Source organism: Phoenix dactylifera, chromosome 11, assembly GCF_009389715.1.
Source record: "Phoenix dactylifera cultivar Barhee BC4 chromosome 11, palm_55x_up_171113_PBpolish2nd_filt_p, whole genome shotgun sequence".
Taxonomy (NCBI): domain Eukaryota; kingdom Viridiplantae; phylum Streptophyta; class Magnoliopsida; order Arecales; family Arecaceae; genus Phoenix; species Phoenix dactylifera.
This window is the reverse complement of record NC_052402.1, coordinates 13127534-13144982: the sequence shown is the minus strand read 5'-3', so window position 1 is coordinate 13144982 and position 17449 is coordinate 13127534. Positions and strand designations below refer to the sequence as shown.

The 17449-nt window shown below is 38.4% G+C and overlaps 2 protein-coding genes across 3 annotated transcripts; one reads left to right on the top strand and one right to left on the bottom strand.

Annotated features, from left to right (window-relative positions):
- The first annotated feature begins 5141 nt into the window (after window positions 1-5141).
- LOC103711220 lies at window positions 5142-9361 on the top strand. 2 transcript variants are annotated; one of them, XM_008797283.4, is made up of 3 exons: window positions 5142-5498; window positions 5746-7703; window positions 8992-9361. In XM_008797283.4, the coding sequence occupies exons 1-3, from the start codon at window positions 5294-5296 to the stop codon at window positions 9079-9081; spliced, it is 2253 nt and encodes a 750-aa protein (XP_008795505.3). In that variant the 5' UTR covers window positions 5142-5293; the 3' UTR covers window positions 9082-9361. The 2 variants fall into 2 exon arrangements, with proteins under 2 accessions (XP_008795505.3, XP_038987605.1); XM_039131677.1 differs by having other exon boundaries at window positions 5160-5498; window positions 5754-7703.
- Window positions 9362-11264: 1903 nt separating this feature from the next.
- LOC103711219 lies at window positions 11265-14229 on the bottom strand. Its single transcript, XM_008797282.4, has 2 exons — window positions 13404-14229; window positions 11265-12276 (listed from the first exon to the last, which is right to left on the bottom strand). Exons 1-2 carry the CDS (start codon window positions 14054-14056, stop codon window positions 11601-11603), a joined length of 1329 nt encoding a protein of 442 aa, XP_008795504.2. The 5' UTR covers window positions 14057-14229; the 3' UTR covers window positions 11265-11600.
- Window positions 14230-17449: the final 3220 nt, after the last annotated feature.

Below are 17449 nucleotides of genomic sequence, written 5' to 3'. Positions count from 1 at the left end.
AACAATATGCTCCTAGTGGATTTTAATTCTGGTCTCTGGTATAATGATGGAGGCATGAGGAAGGTCATAAGGTATGCCACAAGAAGGGCAAGGCAAGCCGAGGCAAGAAAGGCAAGGTAAAGAGCAATTGGGGGTATGCATGGCATGCATGGATAGGAGCTAGGCGCAACTCTTGGTGGCCGAAAAGAAGAAAAGTGCTTGGAAGAAGGAGAGACTAAGAAGGTGCATTCCTATTTTTTAGAAGTGGAGCTTTAGAAGAAAATTTCTTGATTGTGGGCGTGGAAATTGGTTTAGAAAGTTATTTGCTTATGAAGTCTTTTATTTTAGGAAGTTTAGATTCGGTATACTCCTTGATTTAAGGAGGATTACCTATCTTTAATTTAGAAATTTTGAATTTGAAATTTGAATTATTTTTAAAATTTGAATTGTTTTTAAATTTAGGAAGTTGTTGAGGTCTTTAGGGCCCTTTAAATATTTGCCTCTTGTATTTTGTATTCATATTTTGGGTAAATGAAAAATTTTGGAGCATTTTGCTCAAATTTTATCTTGAAAGAGTCTAGGTGCTAACCCGAGTTAGTTCTAGCTCTACCTATCATTTTCTTTTGATTTTAGGTGCTATCTTGAGGTAGCCCTTGAATCACCAACCACCCAATATACCAATTATACTTAGTTTTTCTATATAGCAAAAGAGAGACTTCCATCACGTAACCATGAACCTTTTGTTACCACAAACACTAGTTGGATTCTTTAGCATGGCACATGCCTCCTGTGGACTTAGAGGCAGTCTTGGATTCATGTTCCAATGGCTATACACTCCAGTGATGAATGTGGTTGTGATAGAAGTTTGGCAATCAAATGGGCAACCTTCCGTATATGTTTTTTTTTTTCTGATAAAATGGATGGTTTAAATTAGTCTAAGTATAAATTAGTCTAAGAATCAAAAAATAAAATACACAAAAACTTGAGTAGAAAGATCTACCAAAGAACCTATAATACAGATCTCGTATGATTTGTGATATAAGGTGCTAATTCATCCAATCAACTGCATTATTAGCTTATGTGTATGAATTATTTTATATAATTTTGGCCTGTTAGCCAAATTATATCCTAAAGATTAGGCACACATTAACATCCGCGGATCATGTCATGTCATGGAAACTTGCCCACATGCTTCATGTTCTCATAGTCTTCGTGGAAGGAGGGCGACAAGTTTCTGGTGCACCAAGATTTCTCTGCGACAAGGTCCCAACCGCATTGAGGTCTCTTCTATTCAATTTGATATGACTGGGCCTAAACAGTACACAAAACTTGGTCTCCCATGATAAAGCTGATACCATTCAGGCCACCTGCCACAAAGAGTCCAATAGTGCGTGAGTGAATGGACTTGGCGTCTCGGACACATCAAATTTGTGCTACGGTCTCAAGCGGAACCCTTCCTTGAATGCATGAATGCATGTCGCCTCTACGGTGAACAGGATGGAAACCTGGCAATAAGGGTAGGGACACATCACGGTGATATGTGGTCTGAAATATGAACAAGCAAGGCAAGCGCATGACCATTGCAAGGTTAAAGTATGCCGTCATGTAGCTTATATCTTAGGTCTGCTGTCAAGCAGAAAATTTAACTTTCCACCATTAGTGGGTGATGCATTGTGGGTTTTGAGACTTGCATGTTGCTCCATATGTGATGAATTACCAATCAAATATTGCCGGCATAGTTTTTTTTTAACTTTGTAGTGGATCTAATTCACCAACATGTGCATAAGGCTGTAACTATGTCAAATCGGTTGGTGACCCAACATGGGACCCATCCAATCTATTTTTTAAGACTCATGGGCCGAATCAGGATCAAAAACTCGACCTAATTTGAAAATTAGACCGGTCTAAGATTTGTAATTTGGGACATGATCCTATCCTACCATATATATATATATATATATATATATACAGTTTTGGGTCAGGAAATCGTATGAGCTCTCACTTAAATTAATTCCTCTTTGCTCATCCCAATAGCTCCATCTCCTCTTTTATATATATATATATGCCAAGCCAATCCAAATCCAATTCGACTTAACCTAAAATCTCGAATCTTATGATCTCTTACTTAAATTAATTCCTCTTTGTTCATCCCAATAGCCCCATCTCCTCTTTTACATATATATATATATATATATACACTATAAGAATGGTTATTATCTTAAGTGATATTAAAAAATTAAATAAAAATTCATGTTTAAATTGGCATTGCTTTAAATTTATTTAATTTTTTAATAATTTTGTATTTGAATATCAATTATTATATTTGTAATCATAAAAGGATACTTAAATGCTTGATCTAAATTACAAACTCGACTAAATCAGGTCTCAACCTAAATCTGGATATCTTGGGTTGGATCCAAGTCATGCTTGATCTTGAACTGACCTAAATGGCTTGGTGGGCCTAATTTTTTCTTAGGGTTTGACACAACCCAATCCAATTAGTTAGTAGATTAGGATCCAGTCCAAAATCAAGATGATATCATGAAACCTGGTTGAATTAGGATTAAACATACTCCGCTTCGACTTGACCTGTTTGCAACCCTACATGTCCGTAACATGATTGGAGGCATGTGTCGTAAATGGCCAAAGCAACTTTCTTTGCATGATTAGTCATGTGTTGCCATGTTGGTGCACTTGTAGTCTTAGGTGTGGTCATAAGCTAAAAATTGCTGACATGTTAATAATGAGAACTAAAAATAGTTATTATTTGGCTATTCTTTCTATTAAAATAGGATTTATATAACAATTTTAATATCAATCTAGATAATATACTATTTCCAACTTCAAACTCTATGTTAGTTGGTAAAGATAATTTTTTTTTTTTGGGGAGAGAGAAAGGGAGGGTGATGTTTCATAAACAGTATTTTAAACGAATAACAATCTTCAATAAGAAAAATAATACCATTTTATTATTATCATCTTTCATGGCAAATAATAGCTATTATAACGTTCATTTATTTCTAAATTTTTCGATTCAGACAAAATCTAGATGAACAGCGCCTGTTAGTTCTGCTCAAACATATAAAACAGTGATGGTGGAGATCTTCTTTTCAGGGACAGGCATTTTATACTCTGTCAAGGAACCAAATAATACCAATCTGTACAAAAAGCAGTACAGGAGGAAATGAAAGCATAAGCTCATTGAAAGCTGGCAATTGTTCGAGTTCAAACTTCGACCCGGACAGTAACAAGTTCAGCATTTCTATTTGTGAAGGGAAAAAATAACAATAGAAGGGTCAGCAAGTGGAGCAGGCTCATTTGCAATTATATTTCTTTCCATTTGAAATCAATGCTTTGAATGAGCAGTATTAATATTTGAAATTGATGCACCTGTATGTGAATTAGATATAGGATTGGAGAGTAGGTGGAAAGAACATTTAACAATTGTGACAGTTGGTAGTCCTCAAAAAACAATCATGACTGTTGGTACATCTCTGTTTCTGGGAGAGGTATTTTGAATCTTTTGTCATATAAGGGTCAGGTGTCTGCACACTACTTTGAAAGAGCTCAAGGTAAAGGTTATATACACATTAAACTTTCTGATTATGATCTTATATTAAACTGTTTGGAGCAAGCATGATGAAGTAAACTAGAAGATAGCTAAGCTGCTGCATTCCTCCTGCATTGGGAGGATGTTTTTGTTCCAACCTGAGTAGTTTCTTCATGTTATTAGTTGTGGAGCACCCACAGTTACTCTCAAAAGGAAAAATTGTTGGAGCAAACATATAAAATTCGTGTGTGCCTGGAGTCCTACTATAGCACAAACCCCTTCAGCATGAATATTACAAATTACACCCTCACTAATAATCCTACAGAAAAGTTATTAATACTACTATTTGATTCTTTCTTCCGATTTGAACTAGTCTCTTCACACAATAATATTAGTTGTAGCTTGGCGGAAAGAGTTTTATGAGGACCCGTGCAGACGCATATTTGGTTCTACATCGGTTATTCGTTGGGTAAATTTTGGGTACTTATACAGAATTAAAGAATCCAAATAGTACCTTCTGACTAGCTATTGGGGTGAGATCCTAGATTGTGACAAATTGTATCAGAGCGAACCCGACCCATGACTTAGGTGGACTAGAGGGTACTATAGCACGGATTTGAACTCTTAGCCTGACGAGGATGTCAGGGCTTAAACGGACGAGTATGTGAGGACCCATGCGGGCGTTTGTTTAGTCCCACATTATTTATTTGCTAGATAGATCTTAGATACTTATACAAAATCAATAAAGCTAAATAATACCTTCTGGGTTATGATAAGTCTAGTATTCAAACAATGGATCATTAATTCCAATCCTCCCTTTGTTCTAATTCTGGATTATCACCCTCAAAAAAAAAAGAAAAAAAAATAGTCCAAACAAAGGAATTATTAAAATTTCTAATAAGCTCCAAGCAGCAATTATTGGAACCAGCACATTGGTTTAGCACCATTTTTTGCAATGATAAGCTCCTAACTTTTCAAAGATCCTGGAGAAATTTACATGCTTTCATTTTCAAAGATGTTAAAAGCTACGTATCGTTTTTCCCTTTTTTAAAAAACAAGAGCGCAAACACAAACTTAAGAGCCATAATTTCTTTTCCCTTTTGTAAATAGAAGAGTCATAAAATCAAAATACACTCCGATGAGCCAAAAACGAAAAAAACCATGAAGTGTTATGCCATACACTCACAATATAAGGTCCACAAACCTTGCAGCATGTATAATGTAGTTACTGGTCCATATGAACTTGCAGATTGAACCACTTTTGATTGCTCATGAGATACTTTGAGCTCTTTCACCAAGGCATTTTCATTTTCTACAAAAGGATCTTTAAATATTATCCTAGTTATTCAATTGATTTGTCTTGAAGAACAGTTTGCTTTGACAATTTTGCCATTGTTTAAATCAAAGAAATCTAAGTTAGATTAGTTTCAGTCAAATTTATTAATCTACACTTGTTCTTTTTTTTCTTTTTTCCTTGAGAGATAAGTTGGGCAAAGCCCAACCTTATCGACTTGTGATAAATTGTGGTTCAAATCTCGCCCAATATCAAATAAAACAGTTTTGAACCAAACATATAGGCCAGCTGAAAGCAGAAAAAATCTTTTCCACTTTGCATCAGACCTAAACCACACTCAGATCCATAGATCGGTAGTTCTGGTTCAACACTCTCATAGTTCTCTGGAAACCGGCAGCCCAGCGGAAACGAGAATCGACCGTTGGAAAACTTCAACGGTCGAGAAGTTTCGAAATTTGAACCGTCGTCTTATGCGACGGAAACCCTTCCCAACGGGCACTTCTTCGACTCCCCAGAGAGAAGCCGAAGAGGAGAGTAGTCTGCCGTTGCTTCTTGCAAGGGAAAAAGGAGAGATTTTTCAGCGGAAGAATAAGAAGAAGGATTTTCCGATGGATTTCTCCAAGAAAAGTCTCTCTCCAAACTCGCGTTTTGGCATCCTGAATCCCACCCCTTCTGGTATATTTCTTCTGGGCTTTTTAGGTTTTTAATTTGCCCTTTCTTTCATTTCTTCTCGTAATTTTTCACCTTGTGATTTGTCTGTGGCGTTCTTTAGCTGATCTCTGAACATTTTTTTTCCCTTTTTCTTCTTTTCAATTTCCTTTTTTTGTTTCTTGTTATCTTTTCTCTTAGCAATTTGTCTTAATGGGATTCTTTAGCTGTTCTCTAGCTTCTTTCGCCCGTCTCTCATCAGTTCTCGTTCCAGATTATCAGAGAAGAAGCATTGCCGGGGAAATCACCCAAGAAGCCGATGAGAACGGTGGGCATTTTCACAAAGCTTGTGGACTAAGATCACAAAATCCAGGGAAAGAAACCAAGAACTTCAACGCTACAACCACATCAGCTCTTTCGAAGAAGAAGATTTTAGCCGAGAAGAATGATGCTCCCTTCTCAGGTTCTTATGATCTCTACCACGACATAACCCCACAAGCAAATGCCACGGTGGGTTTGGGCCATTTCGATGCCCATTCTCCTGTCATGCCCCTTTGTTCAAATGTCTCCGAGTCTGGAGATCACAATGTAGTCAGCTCTGATTGTTCTCATCTGACTTCTTATGATCCGCTGATCAATTACACATCCCCGAGGCCAGAGTTCCTCCGCTACAACCCAAATAGGCGCAAAGAAATTCTCCGGCGCATAGAGGGAGAGATGAAGGATGAAGAAGAGGGATCAAGGGCAGACTCGAGCTCTTCATATGGTTCCAAAAAGATCTTCATAGAGGAATCTTCGCCTTTGCAGACATCAGTTCAAGATAAAGATGTTCAGGAAAGCAAGGAGGGTGTCAGTGATCCCTACGATGATGAGACAGAAGAAGAGGAGATGGAAGTGAGACCGAGGTACTCGAGAATTGCATGGAGGTTATTTCTTCTACTTGGGGTTTTGCTGCCCTCATTCTTTTACATATCTTGTATGAATTATGCTCCTGCTCCTTCTTTACAAGAATATGGAGGTCTTGAAGAAAATTATCACATGATTCAAGATGGAGGGCTTGATCAACGATCCCATCATCAGAACAAATTTCCTGGAAATTTCTTGGGGACTTTAATAGGATCGTCTAGCAAGTGCCTAGATATACATCAAAGGGAATTAACTTGTGCAATCGGCCGTGTTAAAGGGGAAGAAGGCTCTGAAGAAAAGGAATCTTTTGATGGAACTGAAGTGGTAACAGAAAGAGATGGAGGTGCATGGGTCCAGGATGGAACATTAAGTGGTGGTGACTTAGCGGCTGAAGAAATGAGTGATGAGGTAATTAGTTCTACTGAGATTGAGCGGGAAGCATACATTGAAGAAAACAGCAAGGCAAGCACAGATGCAGGGAGTGAAAAAGTTGAGATTTTGGGAGCTGAGTTAGTAGAGGTACAGAGTATTGCTCAGCTTTTGAACGAATCTTCACAAATTTCAGAGGCAGAATTACTTGCAATTGACTCATCAGTTGGTCAAGATGCGCAAATTGATCTTTTTGGTTCTTTTGAACTAGAGAAAGATTTTGGAGAGGAGGCACAAGTTATGGGCAATTTGGAGGTTGCTGTCTTTGCAAGTTCCTCAATTCAAAATGGTTTCAAGCCAGAAGAATCTGAAATCTCCAGTAATTCTGTTATAGAATCAAAATGGGACCGCATTTCTTTGTTTGCATCAAAGTATGTGTTTCAACTGCTATATGTTTTCATATTTTTGTCTATGATACTTGGGTTCAATGGCTTGCACAAATACTTCCCAAAGTTCCACAAGAACTTAACACCTGCTTCTCACATTCCTCCTGCTTCTGAGTTAACACTTGAGAAGAAAAATAGTTCACTCATGTCTGAGAAGGAAGAAGTGAGGAACAATGGTAGTGATTCAGATGCTCATCATAGGCCTCTGGCTCACCCGAATGATGAACATAAGAAATTTATTAGAGTTCAACCACCAACAGCGGCATTGCTCGTGGAGTTCTCTGTCGTAGAGGGAACTGTCTCCGGAACATGTCCTGGTCAGAAAGTGAGAAGAGGGTTAGCTGACTCAGCTGAGGAATCCCACTTCTCCCAATCTCATAGTAAGATGTCAGCGAAGAGGAACCTTTCATCTTCAGCTAATAAGGTTTATCCATCTCCTTCAGAGTCTTCATTAGCACCAGAATCCATTTCAGCTGGAAATTCTCCTTCTCAGCAGCTGCAAAGAAGAAAGGTCAGTCATGTTTTCCTATAAAAACTTTGTAAGTTGCATAGCTGATGATTAGCAAGGCATTTGATTGATCAGATATTCTTATTTTCAACAGGTTTCGAGACTAATAGATGGGTTGCATTTGTTATGCTCAGTTCATACTATATGTTTATCTATAAAAAATACATGTTTCATGCACGTGTATTCAATAACATAATCATAATAATGCATAAATTGGGAGATAAGACTTAAGAGACCTTGTTATATTGGAATCAGAGGTAGAGCAAGGTTGAAATGCTAATTTTAGGGATAAACTGGGCTATTGCTCGATAGTAGCACCGAGGTTCTGTGTTTGGACCTGGGGAGTTGATTCACCGAGTGTTCGCCATGGGCTATCTTGCATCATTTCTTTGAAATGATTGACGGTGCTCCCACCAATAGCCTCAGAAAAGGGCAAAAAAAGGCTAAACTTAGGTTAAGGAAGGTTTAACTTATTGCAGTCATTCTTATCCAAATGTGTCTTCTTTGATGCAGCCCACCTCTTTTGCCAACTAAATTAGGGAGCTTTGCCACCTGGTCCTTTGTTTGACTGCTATTTTATGTTTAGCATGTCTAGTTTGTAATGTGCATATATATTGAGACCTGTTATCCAATGTTCTATCTGCAAAACTATTCTTTCTTTCTCCCACGAATGTGGGGTTCGAGTCGAGAGTTTGTTGGGGAAATATGTTTGGGGTTAAATATATGTATTGATCCAGGTAGTGTTAAGATGTTACGTTAACGATTTTGTGTTGATCACCTTCTTCTGGGATTAGGATTATTCTTTGTTCACATATTTAAGGACTAAAACTGCTGAGTTTACAATAAGCACATGGTTTGTGCATGCATGCATACTTGCATATAACTTTTAGGATATATTTATGCTCACTAGCTAATCAAATTTAAACTTTAGAATCATAAATAGTGATATCCTGGCTAGATTAAATGAATGAATTTTGTCTCCTTTTATTTCTGTGGTTGTCCATTTTCTATTGTCATTCATTTTTGCTTGGATACAAATTAAGTGTAGCAGCGTTTCACCTGAATATCTTTAAGCTTTACCTAATATGCAACCATTAGGGACTGTCACATCTGGATTGACCATGTTCAAAGACATGCTCACAATGTCTACTAGTTTGAGGCAAAGTCATGGGACTTGCTGAGAGAATCTTCGTGTTGCAGCTTTTTTCTATTTAAGAAGCTTAACTATTTCTAGAAATATAATCTTGATTGATGGCATCTCTGATAGTTTCACCATGTCTTTATGTAACAGGATGCTGGAGATAGGGAAGAGGTAGTCAAACTGGTAGCCACTCCTCTGAGGCGCTCAAGCCGAATCCGCAATCAAGTTACTTCTCCTTGAGCTGAACACGAGATGGCTCTTGAGTGCTGATTGTTTTCACCCATGATAGAGATTCTGAAACAGTATTCTGTTGTTTCATGTTCTGATCTCTTTGACATGGTGTATATCGACAAGATAAATGCTTGCTTGCATTGCTGTACTACATGCAACTGAGTGGCTATATTTAACATGTAATTCTTTTATCCTACTCAACTCTGCATGAACAGAAAGCTGGGAAGGCTGAGAGTGAATCTTTTTATAATTTTTGTGTTTACTAGAATAATATGCTATTTCTTTTTTCTTCAAAAGTTTTTTGCCTCATTATTGTTGCTATTGCGTGCCTCCATAATTTTGTCGTCGCCACCACCATTGTTACTACTCCTACATCACAAATGTTCCTTGTGCATCCATCATTAGTCAGATAGGTTTTCAAGATCTTTTTAAGACCGAAGCTACAAGCAATTGGGTTTTGTCTATTCAATTGTTGACTAATGTGATTTATGAAGTGAGCAGAAGATCCTTTTGAAGGTATGGGTTCCTTGTCTTGGCCTTCCTCACTTCCCCACTCTGAATCTATATATTAGTGGAATGCCTTTTTCTCAATTACATCTGGGAATAGGTAATCCTCTGGCTGTTAACTGTAATTTGGATACTACATACTGCAATTTGTTATTGCAGTTTGATACTTGGGGGCATGCAAACAGCAACAATAGTTGGGAGCATCCAAAAAGCAACCTTAGGCACATTAGCATATTTGTTATTCCTGGTATGGTCTTGAGGTCAAGGATATTTTTTCCATTGGCTCTGGAGAAGCTCATAGTGAAGGTTCAAAAGGTGCAACTTAAGCAACATGGCTTACTGTGTTTGTTTCACCAATAAAAGGGCTGTATCATTTGCCAGTCCAGTTAATAGCCTTGAGGAGAAGAGTAAGCATCTGAAATTGGTTTACTCGACTGGTTCTCTTTTTATTTCGCATGGCTGCTCTGTTCTTATCTCAAACAGTATGATGGAGGCCAAGGTGAGGTGAATGCAGTTAGACTCTCACATGAGGAGATGTCAACGTAATCAATTCACTTACTATTTCTTACTCTGTTTATGCAAACTGAACAGCTTTTCTTTTTCTTCTTACAGTATCTGAAAGTTTGTTGCTTTGATTTGATATGATACTTCCCACTTTGCTTTTTACTTTGAAAGCCCTAGCTGTTATCACTGTTTTGATAGGTAGAAATAGTTTTATCTTAAATATTTTAAGTTCTTATGACATTATTATTCTTATGACATTATTATCTCCATCGCCATGACTCTTAGAAGATGGCTAGTAGAAAAGAGACACATTCTATAATGGATGTGACTCAAGAAGCCATGCAGTATCAATCTTGCTATAATGATTGTTGTTATTTGCTGCATAATTTTACCAATACCATCCTGCCAATTATTGGCATTGAGTAGTGTTGTTAATAATTTCACTATCATTTCTTCTGATGTGCTACTCCATGTATGTCCTTGTATGATTTGCCGAGCCAGGAAAAGCCATTTGAAGTTAAAACCACTTTTTCAACTAAATAGTTTCTAAATATATTAGTACTAAGTTCTTGATTAACCTCTTACTTCTTCAACATTCTCTTCCTTTCCCTCTCTTATTTTTACTTTTGATTTTCCTTTTTTCCTTCTTGCCTAATCATTTCTCAAGAGCATAGTCATGTTGTTGGGTGCTCAGGATCAAAAATTCAGAGTTTAGTAAGAACAAGAAAATTGAAGCATTCGAAAACAATTCAACCTTTATTAAAATAACAAAGCAAAATCAAATAATAAAGACATTTATTCTTTAAAAAATAGTCTTTGGAAAGGCTTGAACAATAAATATTAGTAATAATTAATCCAAATAACAAAACATAGCAGGACTATAGTGTTTCTTGAATAATTTTTTGGACAATTGATGAAATATTACGAAAATCTGAATAGTTAAACAATTCTTGACTAATTTGATAAGTTAAGAATACTGAAAAATCATTCATTCAGCCAAGAACATGATAGAGAATTCCTGAATAATGCTGAGAATATGTTTACAATGTCTTTGAGAAGTCTTGGAAGGCACAGAAGGGAAAACATAGGCAGTTACTTTTTGGTTTATCTTCTATATGTAATTTTAAAGCTAAAATACCACAAAACCTAATGAAACCTAAACAAGCATTTAAACTTTAGAATTAAATTATAAGATGGAATCTATATCTAGATCGGTGTATCGACATAAACAAAATCCCGCAATGTTCTGCCCATTAACATTTCCAGCACTCTCCAATCCAAGATTTAGAGGAGAAAAAACCATCAAAAGCCACAAAATCGCAAATATCCACCCAGCTCACAAACATTCATCAAGGCAGCCTCACTGATCAAATATAAGAGGAACCACAAAACCAAAAGAGAAAAATAATCAACAAAACAATAAAAGAATATAAGTAGCCCATCCCTCCCTTCTGATCAGACCAAGACTTTATGAGAAGCCATTAGTTATCACCTCACAAGAGCAATGGATGATATAATTAAAGGCTATACTCCTGTTGGTCCTGGCACAGCTCCCTTCTTAGCTTCTTAGCGAACAACTGACAAGCGTCCATGCTGAGATCAACGGCTGCTGCTAGCGCTATAAATAGTGCAACATCAGCCATACATGAAACATGGTGCAACCCCACTTGAACCGTTGGCTTGCTGACCTTTCCTTCCCCATTTACGGTGGACCCCATCACGAATCCCCCAACGAACGGCTCCGATCTCGACACGACGTCACCGGCGACGCTGGGATCGATGGAAAACTGCCCACCTTTTCGGACGCTCAACGAGGACTCGGCGATTGGGACCCGGTCGGTGGGCCCGGAGTCAGTGACGAGCTCGAACCTATAGCCCAAGGTGTTGACTGGGCCCCGCTCTCGCCAGGCCTCGAGCCGGCCCCACGGCTTCCAGTTGGCGGTCGAACCGGAGAAGCCAGTGGCCCGGAGGATGAGCCACGCGCCCGGGTTGGACCGGGAGACCCGGTCCGAGCCGGGGGAGGGGACGAAGGGGGTGATCATGGACGCGGCGGCCACTGGCGAGCCCGAGAGATCGTGGATCGTGACCGTCCATCCCTTGCGCTTATCCCGCCGTCTATGGTTTCTTTCGCTCCCCAAACAACCAAACCAGCCTTTGATGATGCTGTTGTTGGAGGAATTGGATGGCAGTGATCTGGAGATGGTACGTATAGAGTGATTTAGAAGGCATGTTCGATATGTTTCTTATTGAAGCAATGATCATACATTCAAGTTGTTTATAAAGTATAGTAGCACAACAAAATAATAGCATGAGCTTGATGGTCTCACAGTACACTTTCTTTACATTCTTAGTAAAGTTTTGTGGAGACCTAAACTTCACAAATTATAAAATATCTCACATAACATCTGAAGTTTGAAATTATAATAATGACACTTTTTCACATTTATAATTATATAATTACAAAATATTTATGGTAGTGACCTTGTATATTCAAAACCGTATATTTGATTGCTAATAAATAAACATGTATAACTAAAGTTGCATGTCACTGGAATTTAATGCTTTAAGAGAACCAAGGAGTCCTATCTGAAACTTCATAGTATTAGCTGTAACCTTGTAAACTTTAGTCCACCCTCCGCTTGACCTGACACCTAAGCGGCAAAATTTGTCACCTGATTATCTTCACAGACGAACTATATATCTTTTCTTAAAATACATCGATTCTACCACGCATCACCAAAACTTCCATTACAACAAACCTTAATAAAAGAAATAGCAGTGTTGTGGCATCATCATATTTTAATTATATCTTCTAGTTTCTTTTTTCTTCCCCAAAAATATAAACTACGCAAGTATATCTTCAAAAAATTGTGTTTCCAGCCTGATTTTGCCCTCCCTATTAGCATTTGCATGTGAATATTACTGTGAGAAAACCTGGAACCAGTTCTTAACAAAAACTTCAAATCGAAAATTTTTTCATCCCTCGCAATTTGAATCGTGTCTCCTATCTTAATTCCTTGCAAAAATTCAAGCTCAAAACGAGTGGAGTTCAATGTATTTGGCGACTGCATTGAAACTAAAGTTAGAAGCTTTTCATTTTAAGCAACGGTATTCTTGGAATAAAAAGAACGAAATCATTCCGAAGATTATGCATAGCAGCTAAGCAAACGTCGTTTCATCTCCACGTTCACCGTCTTAGAGATCACAAACTCTTTTGTTTTCCCCCCTTTTCTTATTTTTTTTGGGATCTTTTATAACTAAATAAAAACATAGAAGATTGGAAGAAGAAAACAAAAAAGGAGGTATATTTTTATGCTCACCTGGATCTGGTGTTCCGACGGCGGTCGGCAGAGAAGCGGCAGCTGAAAACTGGCTGCCGAAGGCACCCACTATGACCGCCACCGTTTTCCTGGATCTGGTACACCACTGGGCTGCACTCCGGCTCGCCGCCGAACTGGAACACGAACCGGGGGTCCGGCTCGGACCGGACAACCAGGTGTAGCCGGGCCGCGGACCGGCAGCCGCGCCCCACGCTCACCCACCCGCTTTGCATCACCATCGCCCTTGCCGGCGCCGCCTCCAGGCTCAGCTCGACCCGCACCCGGCCCAGCAACCGCCCCGCGCTGAACCCGCAGGTGCTCCCGGTCCGGCCCGCGTAGACCGAGACGACGAGGCTCGCCGGCTTGCCGGAGAGCTTCTGGAGAGCGGCCGGGTCGAGGCTGAAGACGACCGGGTTTGCGGAGATGGCGGAGGCGGTCTCCGTCAGGGATGCGGGTGGTGACGGATCGGAGGAGGAGGGGGTGGCGATGGGAAGAGGAGCAGTTTGGGTAGAGGAGGCGTGGTCTTCGAGTTGGAAAGTACAGAAGCAGGGGGTGGTGGAGGGGTGGACGCCCGGTCCAGCCGGCTTGGACACCGTCGGAAGCTTTAGAGCGAGGGACTCAACGATGAGCCTAACAAAAGGGCAAGGATCCATCTCTCTCTATCTTCCTGTCTTCAAGAGAAGGGAAGTCGAGACCAGCATCGTTGATGTCGTGAGGGAATAAAAGCCGTCACTTCCATGACTCCTTTGCAACTTTTTAAATGGACTTGATGGACATACTGACAGGCCTTTACGTTCTGCTTTGTTTCAGCGACCGCCGTGGGAAGGCAAATAAATAGCCAAGAAAAGCCATCTTGCCTAGCTTTATCGCTATTCGGAGTGGTTGGAGTACAAAAAACGACACGAAATGATCCTGTTATACTTGCCACATAAACGAGCAGCAATGGAAGACAGACCAAAAACTTGTAGACCCGCAGCCCACCCAGTCTCATTGACAGTGGGCCCAAATGCACAGGTGCGGTCGTGTGGGTCAAGTGTTCCCGAGTTTCATTTGTCAAGAATTGGTTGTAATAGTTACGTATTTTGATATCGGACAAGATGGAAGAAAACCAAGGCTGTAGATCGTATAGAACAAGAAATGGTACGTGACAGACTGACAGGAGAATGGGATTAGGTTAGGCTAGATATGGTCGGTGTTTTGTGCTGTCACGGACCCACACACAGCTGGATCTTGGCTGTCCCCAAATGGGAAAATGTCCATATACGACGACATACATGGTTATCCATTGGATGATGGACTGGAGAGCATGCTTTGCCTGCATGTATATCCTATCGTCATCATCCCTCCTTTCCGTAAACGGAGATTGCGGGCGTTTTGAATTTTGACGTGCTCTGGCTTTCTCTCTCGATGATGGGTTGGCGGCAGGCTGGTTGTCTGCTGAATTTTGGAGCGGTTGGGTTGTCGTCTCGTTTTTTCCAGCGTTATCGGCAGAATTTAGAATGGTAATACCACCAGAGAAAGGTATTTGTGTGAATCATGGAAACTTGACGTGCCGGATTTCATTTAAGAGGTATAACCCTACAGCTGAAGCTTTGCGACTTGCACTACTCCAAGCTGTTTGTTGAGAATATAGGTGATGATAAGCCTGCGTATATACGTAAATCTCTTGTTAGTTATTCCTTTTAAGCAAGATCAACATGAATACGGGTCCACAGTCAATTCTGAATACCCCAACGTGGACTGGAACTTCTAGCTCATACATTTAGTCAACGTCCACTGCTAGTTTTAAGACGTAAGGATGCATGATTTCAAAGTTTATTGATGGCCAGGGGTGCTGCAATTGCCATAGATTGGGTTTTCCGGTCTAATGAAGTGTTGTGAAGAAAGCCGCGGGTTGATTTAATGCTTTTTGAATTATTTGGTAACGCACGGCGGTGTAGGTTAAAACATCTTACTTTGACATTCATGATGCATGCATCTATGCTCTGTAGAGTCGCAATACAGCAATTCATGATGCATTGGTCATTGATATTCCCATTTCAGGTGTTGCTAGAATTATCCAAAGAATAAATATGGGACAACCATAATTTAAAAGAATCATTCTAGTGCGGATTTTTAATTTAGTCCCACATCAACTATGCACTGGATAGATTTTGGATAATTATATATGACCAAAAAAATTAAAAAAAATTCTTTTCGGCTAGTTGTTTTTGGGCCAGATTCAGGATTATGATAAATAGTATTAGAATAATTCTGTTCCATGACCCATGGAGGCTGATCACAGCCGATTGTTATATTTGTGATTAGATTAATTTGCACAGATAATTTGGACCTTTAGCCCAGCAAAAATGTTGGTGCTTAAACAAGATAATTAAGTATGTGAGGACTTGTGCAGTTGTGCATTTATTCCCACATCAATTATAAATTAAATGGATCTTTGATACTCATATACAAGATCAAGAAATACACATAATATATTTGAGCTAGTCATTTTAGGGTGGGATTCTAGATTGTGACAATAAACTTCTTGATGCCTCATGTCTCTATTGGCTAGAACCTAACTAGTATTCTTTTGGCAGTTGCAACACTGTCAAGCTCTAAAGATCGTATGAAGCAAAAAAAAAAAAAATGCTGAAATAATGATTAACCTCACTAAACAACTTGGCCTGAAGAAACAAAATTAGTACCTAATAATTAATTGCAGTTAGGAAGGGCTATGTGCTTGTATAGCAAGTATCCTAGAAGCAGAAACTCTCGGGCCTATTTGATTGGAGGTAATGCGGCATGGAAAAATAATTCTCATATTAGATTACTATACTTAGTAGGAAAAGTAGATAAGAAAAAGAAAAATAAATGATGGATTCTATATCTATTTTCTAAAAGAAAATATAAAACAAATACCACCAAAGGATGGTATTTATTTTTCCCATGTAGGATTGCTAAGTGAAGGTAATCTGAAAAAATCATTTTTGTATGAAAATACCCTCACTTATATTATATTAATATTATATTATTTATATTATATAACTAATATTAATTATATTAAAATATATTATATTACCATTATATTAATATATTATAAATATGTTAATATATTGATTAATAATACGTATAAACAACAATACATTTAATATATTAATATATATGTTAATAAATATTATCTATTAATTATCAATATATCTGATATAGGATTTATTAATAATTAATATATTTATTTATATACCAAAGCATGCTAAAATTTATTTATAGTAAGAGATATATGTTCTAATATATGTATAATTAATTTAAAATATTTATTAAATTATGTAAATATATGTCAATATTTGAAATAGCTAATATTGATAGTATTCATGTAAATATGTCTTACAAACAAGTACTGTCGAGGCCCTCATTCTCTTCTTTCGAATCAGGCCGACAAATATACTGAGAAAAGACTGATATTACTTAAATTGTTTATTCTAGGATAGTATTGAAACTATTCTAGGATGCTATCTTTTGAAGTAATTTTTTCACCAATCAAATATGGTAAAAAAAAAATTTCCGCCACAATCATTTTTTCAGATAAATGATTTTCATAAATCATCAAATTATCCCATAATCTGACGTACCCCAACCCAAAATTCTATTGAGATTTATATTTGTGAGTGGTAAGCACTTTCCCGATTGGAATATCTTCACATCACTTTTGCCTCCCCTAGAGTGCCAATCTATTTAGTGGAAAGCGATGCACAATTCATGCTTCCATCCTTTTTTTCTTTTTTTTCCAGTTTCTTTTCCCCATTTTTCAAGTCAAGTACATTTTAATTTGGACCTTGAAATACCCAGGATGTCACTAAGTGGTGTAATAAATATTCCAAGGAAGCTGTCGCCATTAACATCCTAGATTCATTGCAGTCATTCTGCAACCATTAGAGCATTCTCGCCTCCTCTCTGGACCCTACTTCAGGCAAGCATCTTCCATCCTGGATCCAGAACGCTACTATATACTTGAAGTGCTGCATTTCCGTTGGCATTGCTCCTAGGACATGCATAACTTCTTTGGCTTT

What these genes read in the sequence shown, in the direction of transcription:
- LOC103711219 (XM_008797282.4), bottom strand. Translation starts at nt 14,056, where the DNA reads ATGGATCCTTGCCCTTTTGTTAGGCTCATCGTTGAGTCCCTCGCTCTA. An exon ending in CGTCGGAACACCAGATCCAG is followed by an intron (nt 12,277 to 13,403) that starts GTGAGCATAAAA and finishes TACCATCTCCAG; the next exon opens with ATCACTGCCATCCAATTCCT.
- LOC103711220 (XM_008797283.4), top strand. Translation starts at nt 5,294, where the DNA reads ATGCGACGGAAACCCTTCCCAACGGGCACTTCTTCGACTCCCCAGAGA. An exon ending in CCTGAATCCCACCCCTTCTG is followed by an intron (nt 5,499 to 5,745) that starts GTATATTTCTTC and finishes TTCTCGTTCCAG; the next exon opens with ATTATCAGAGAAGAAGCATT. An exon ending in AGCAGCTGCAAAGAAGAAAG is followed by an intron (nt 7,704 to 8,991) that starts GTCAGTCATGTT and finishes TTTATGTAACAG; the next exon opens with GATGCTGGAGATAGGGAAGA.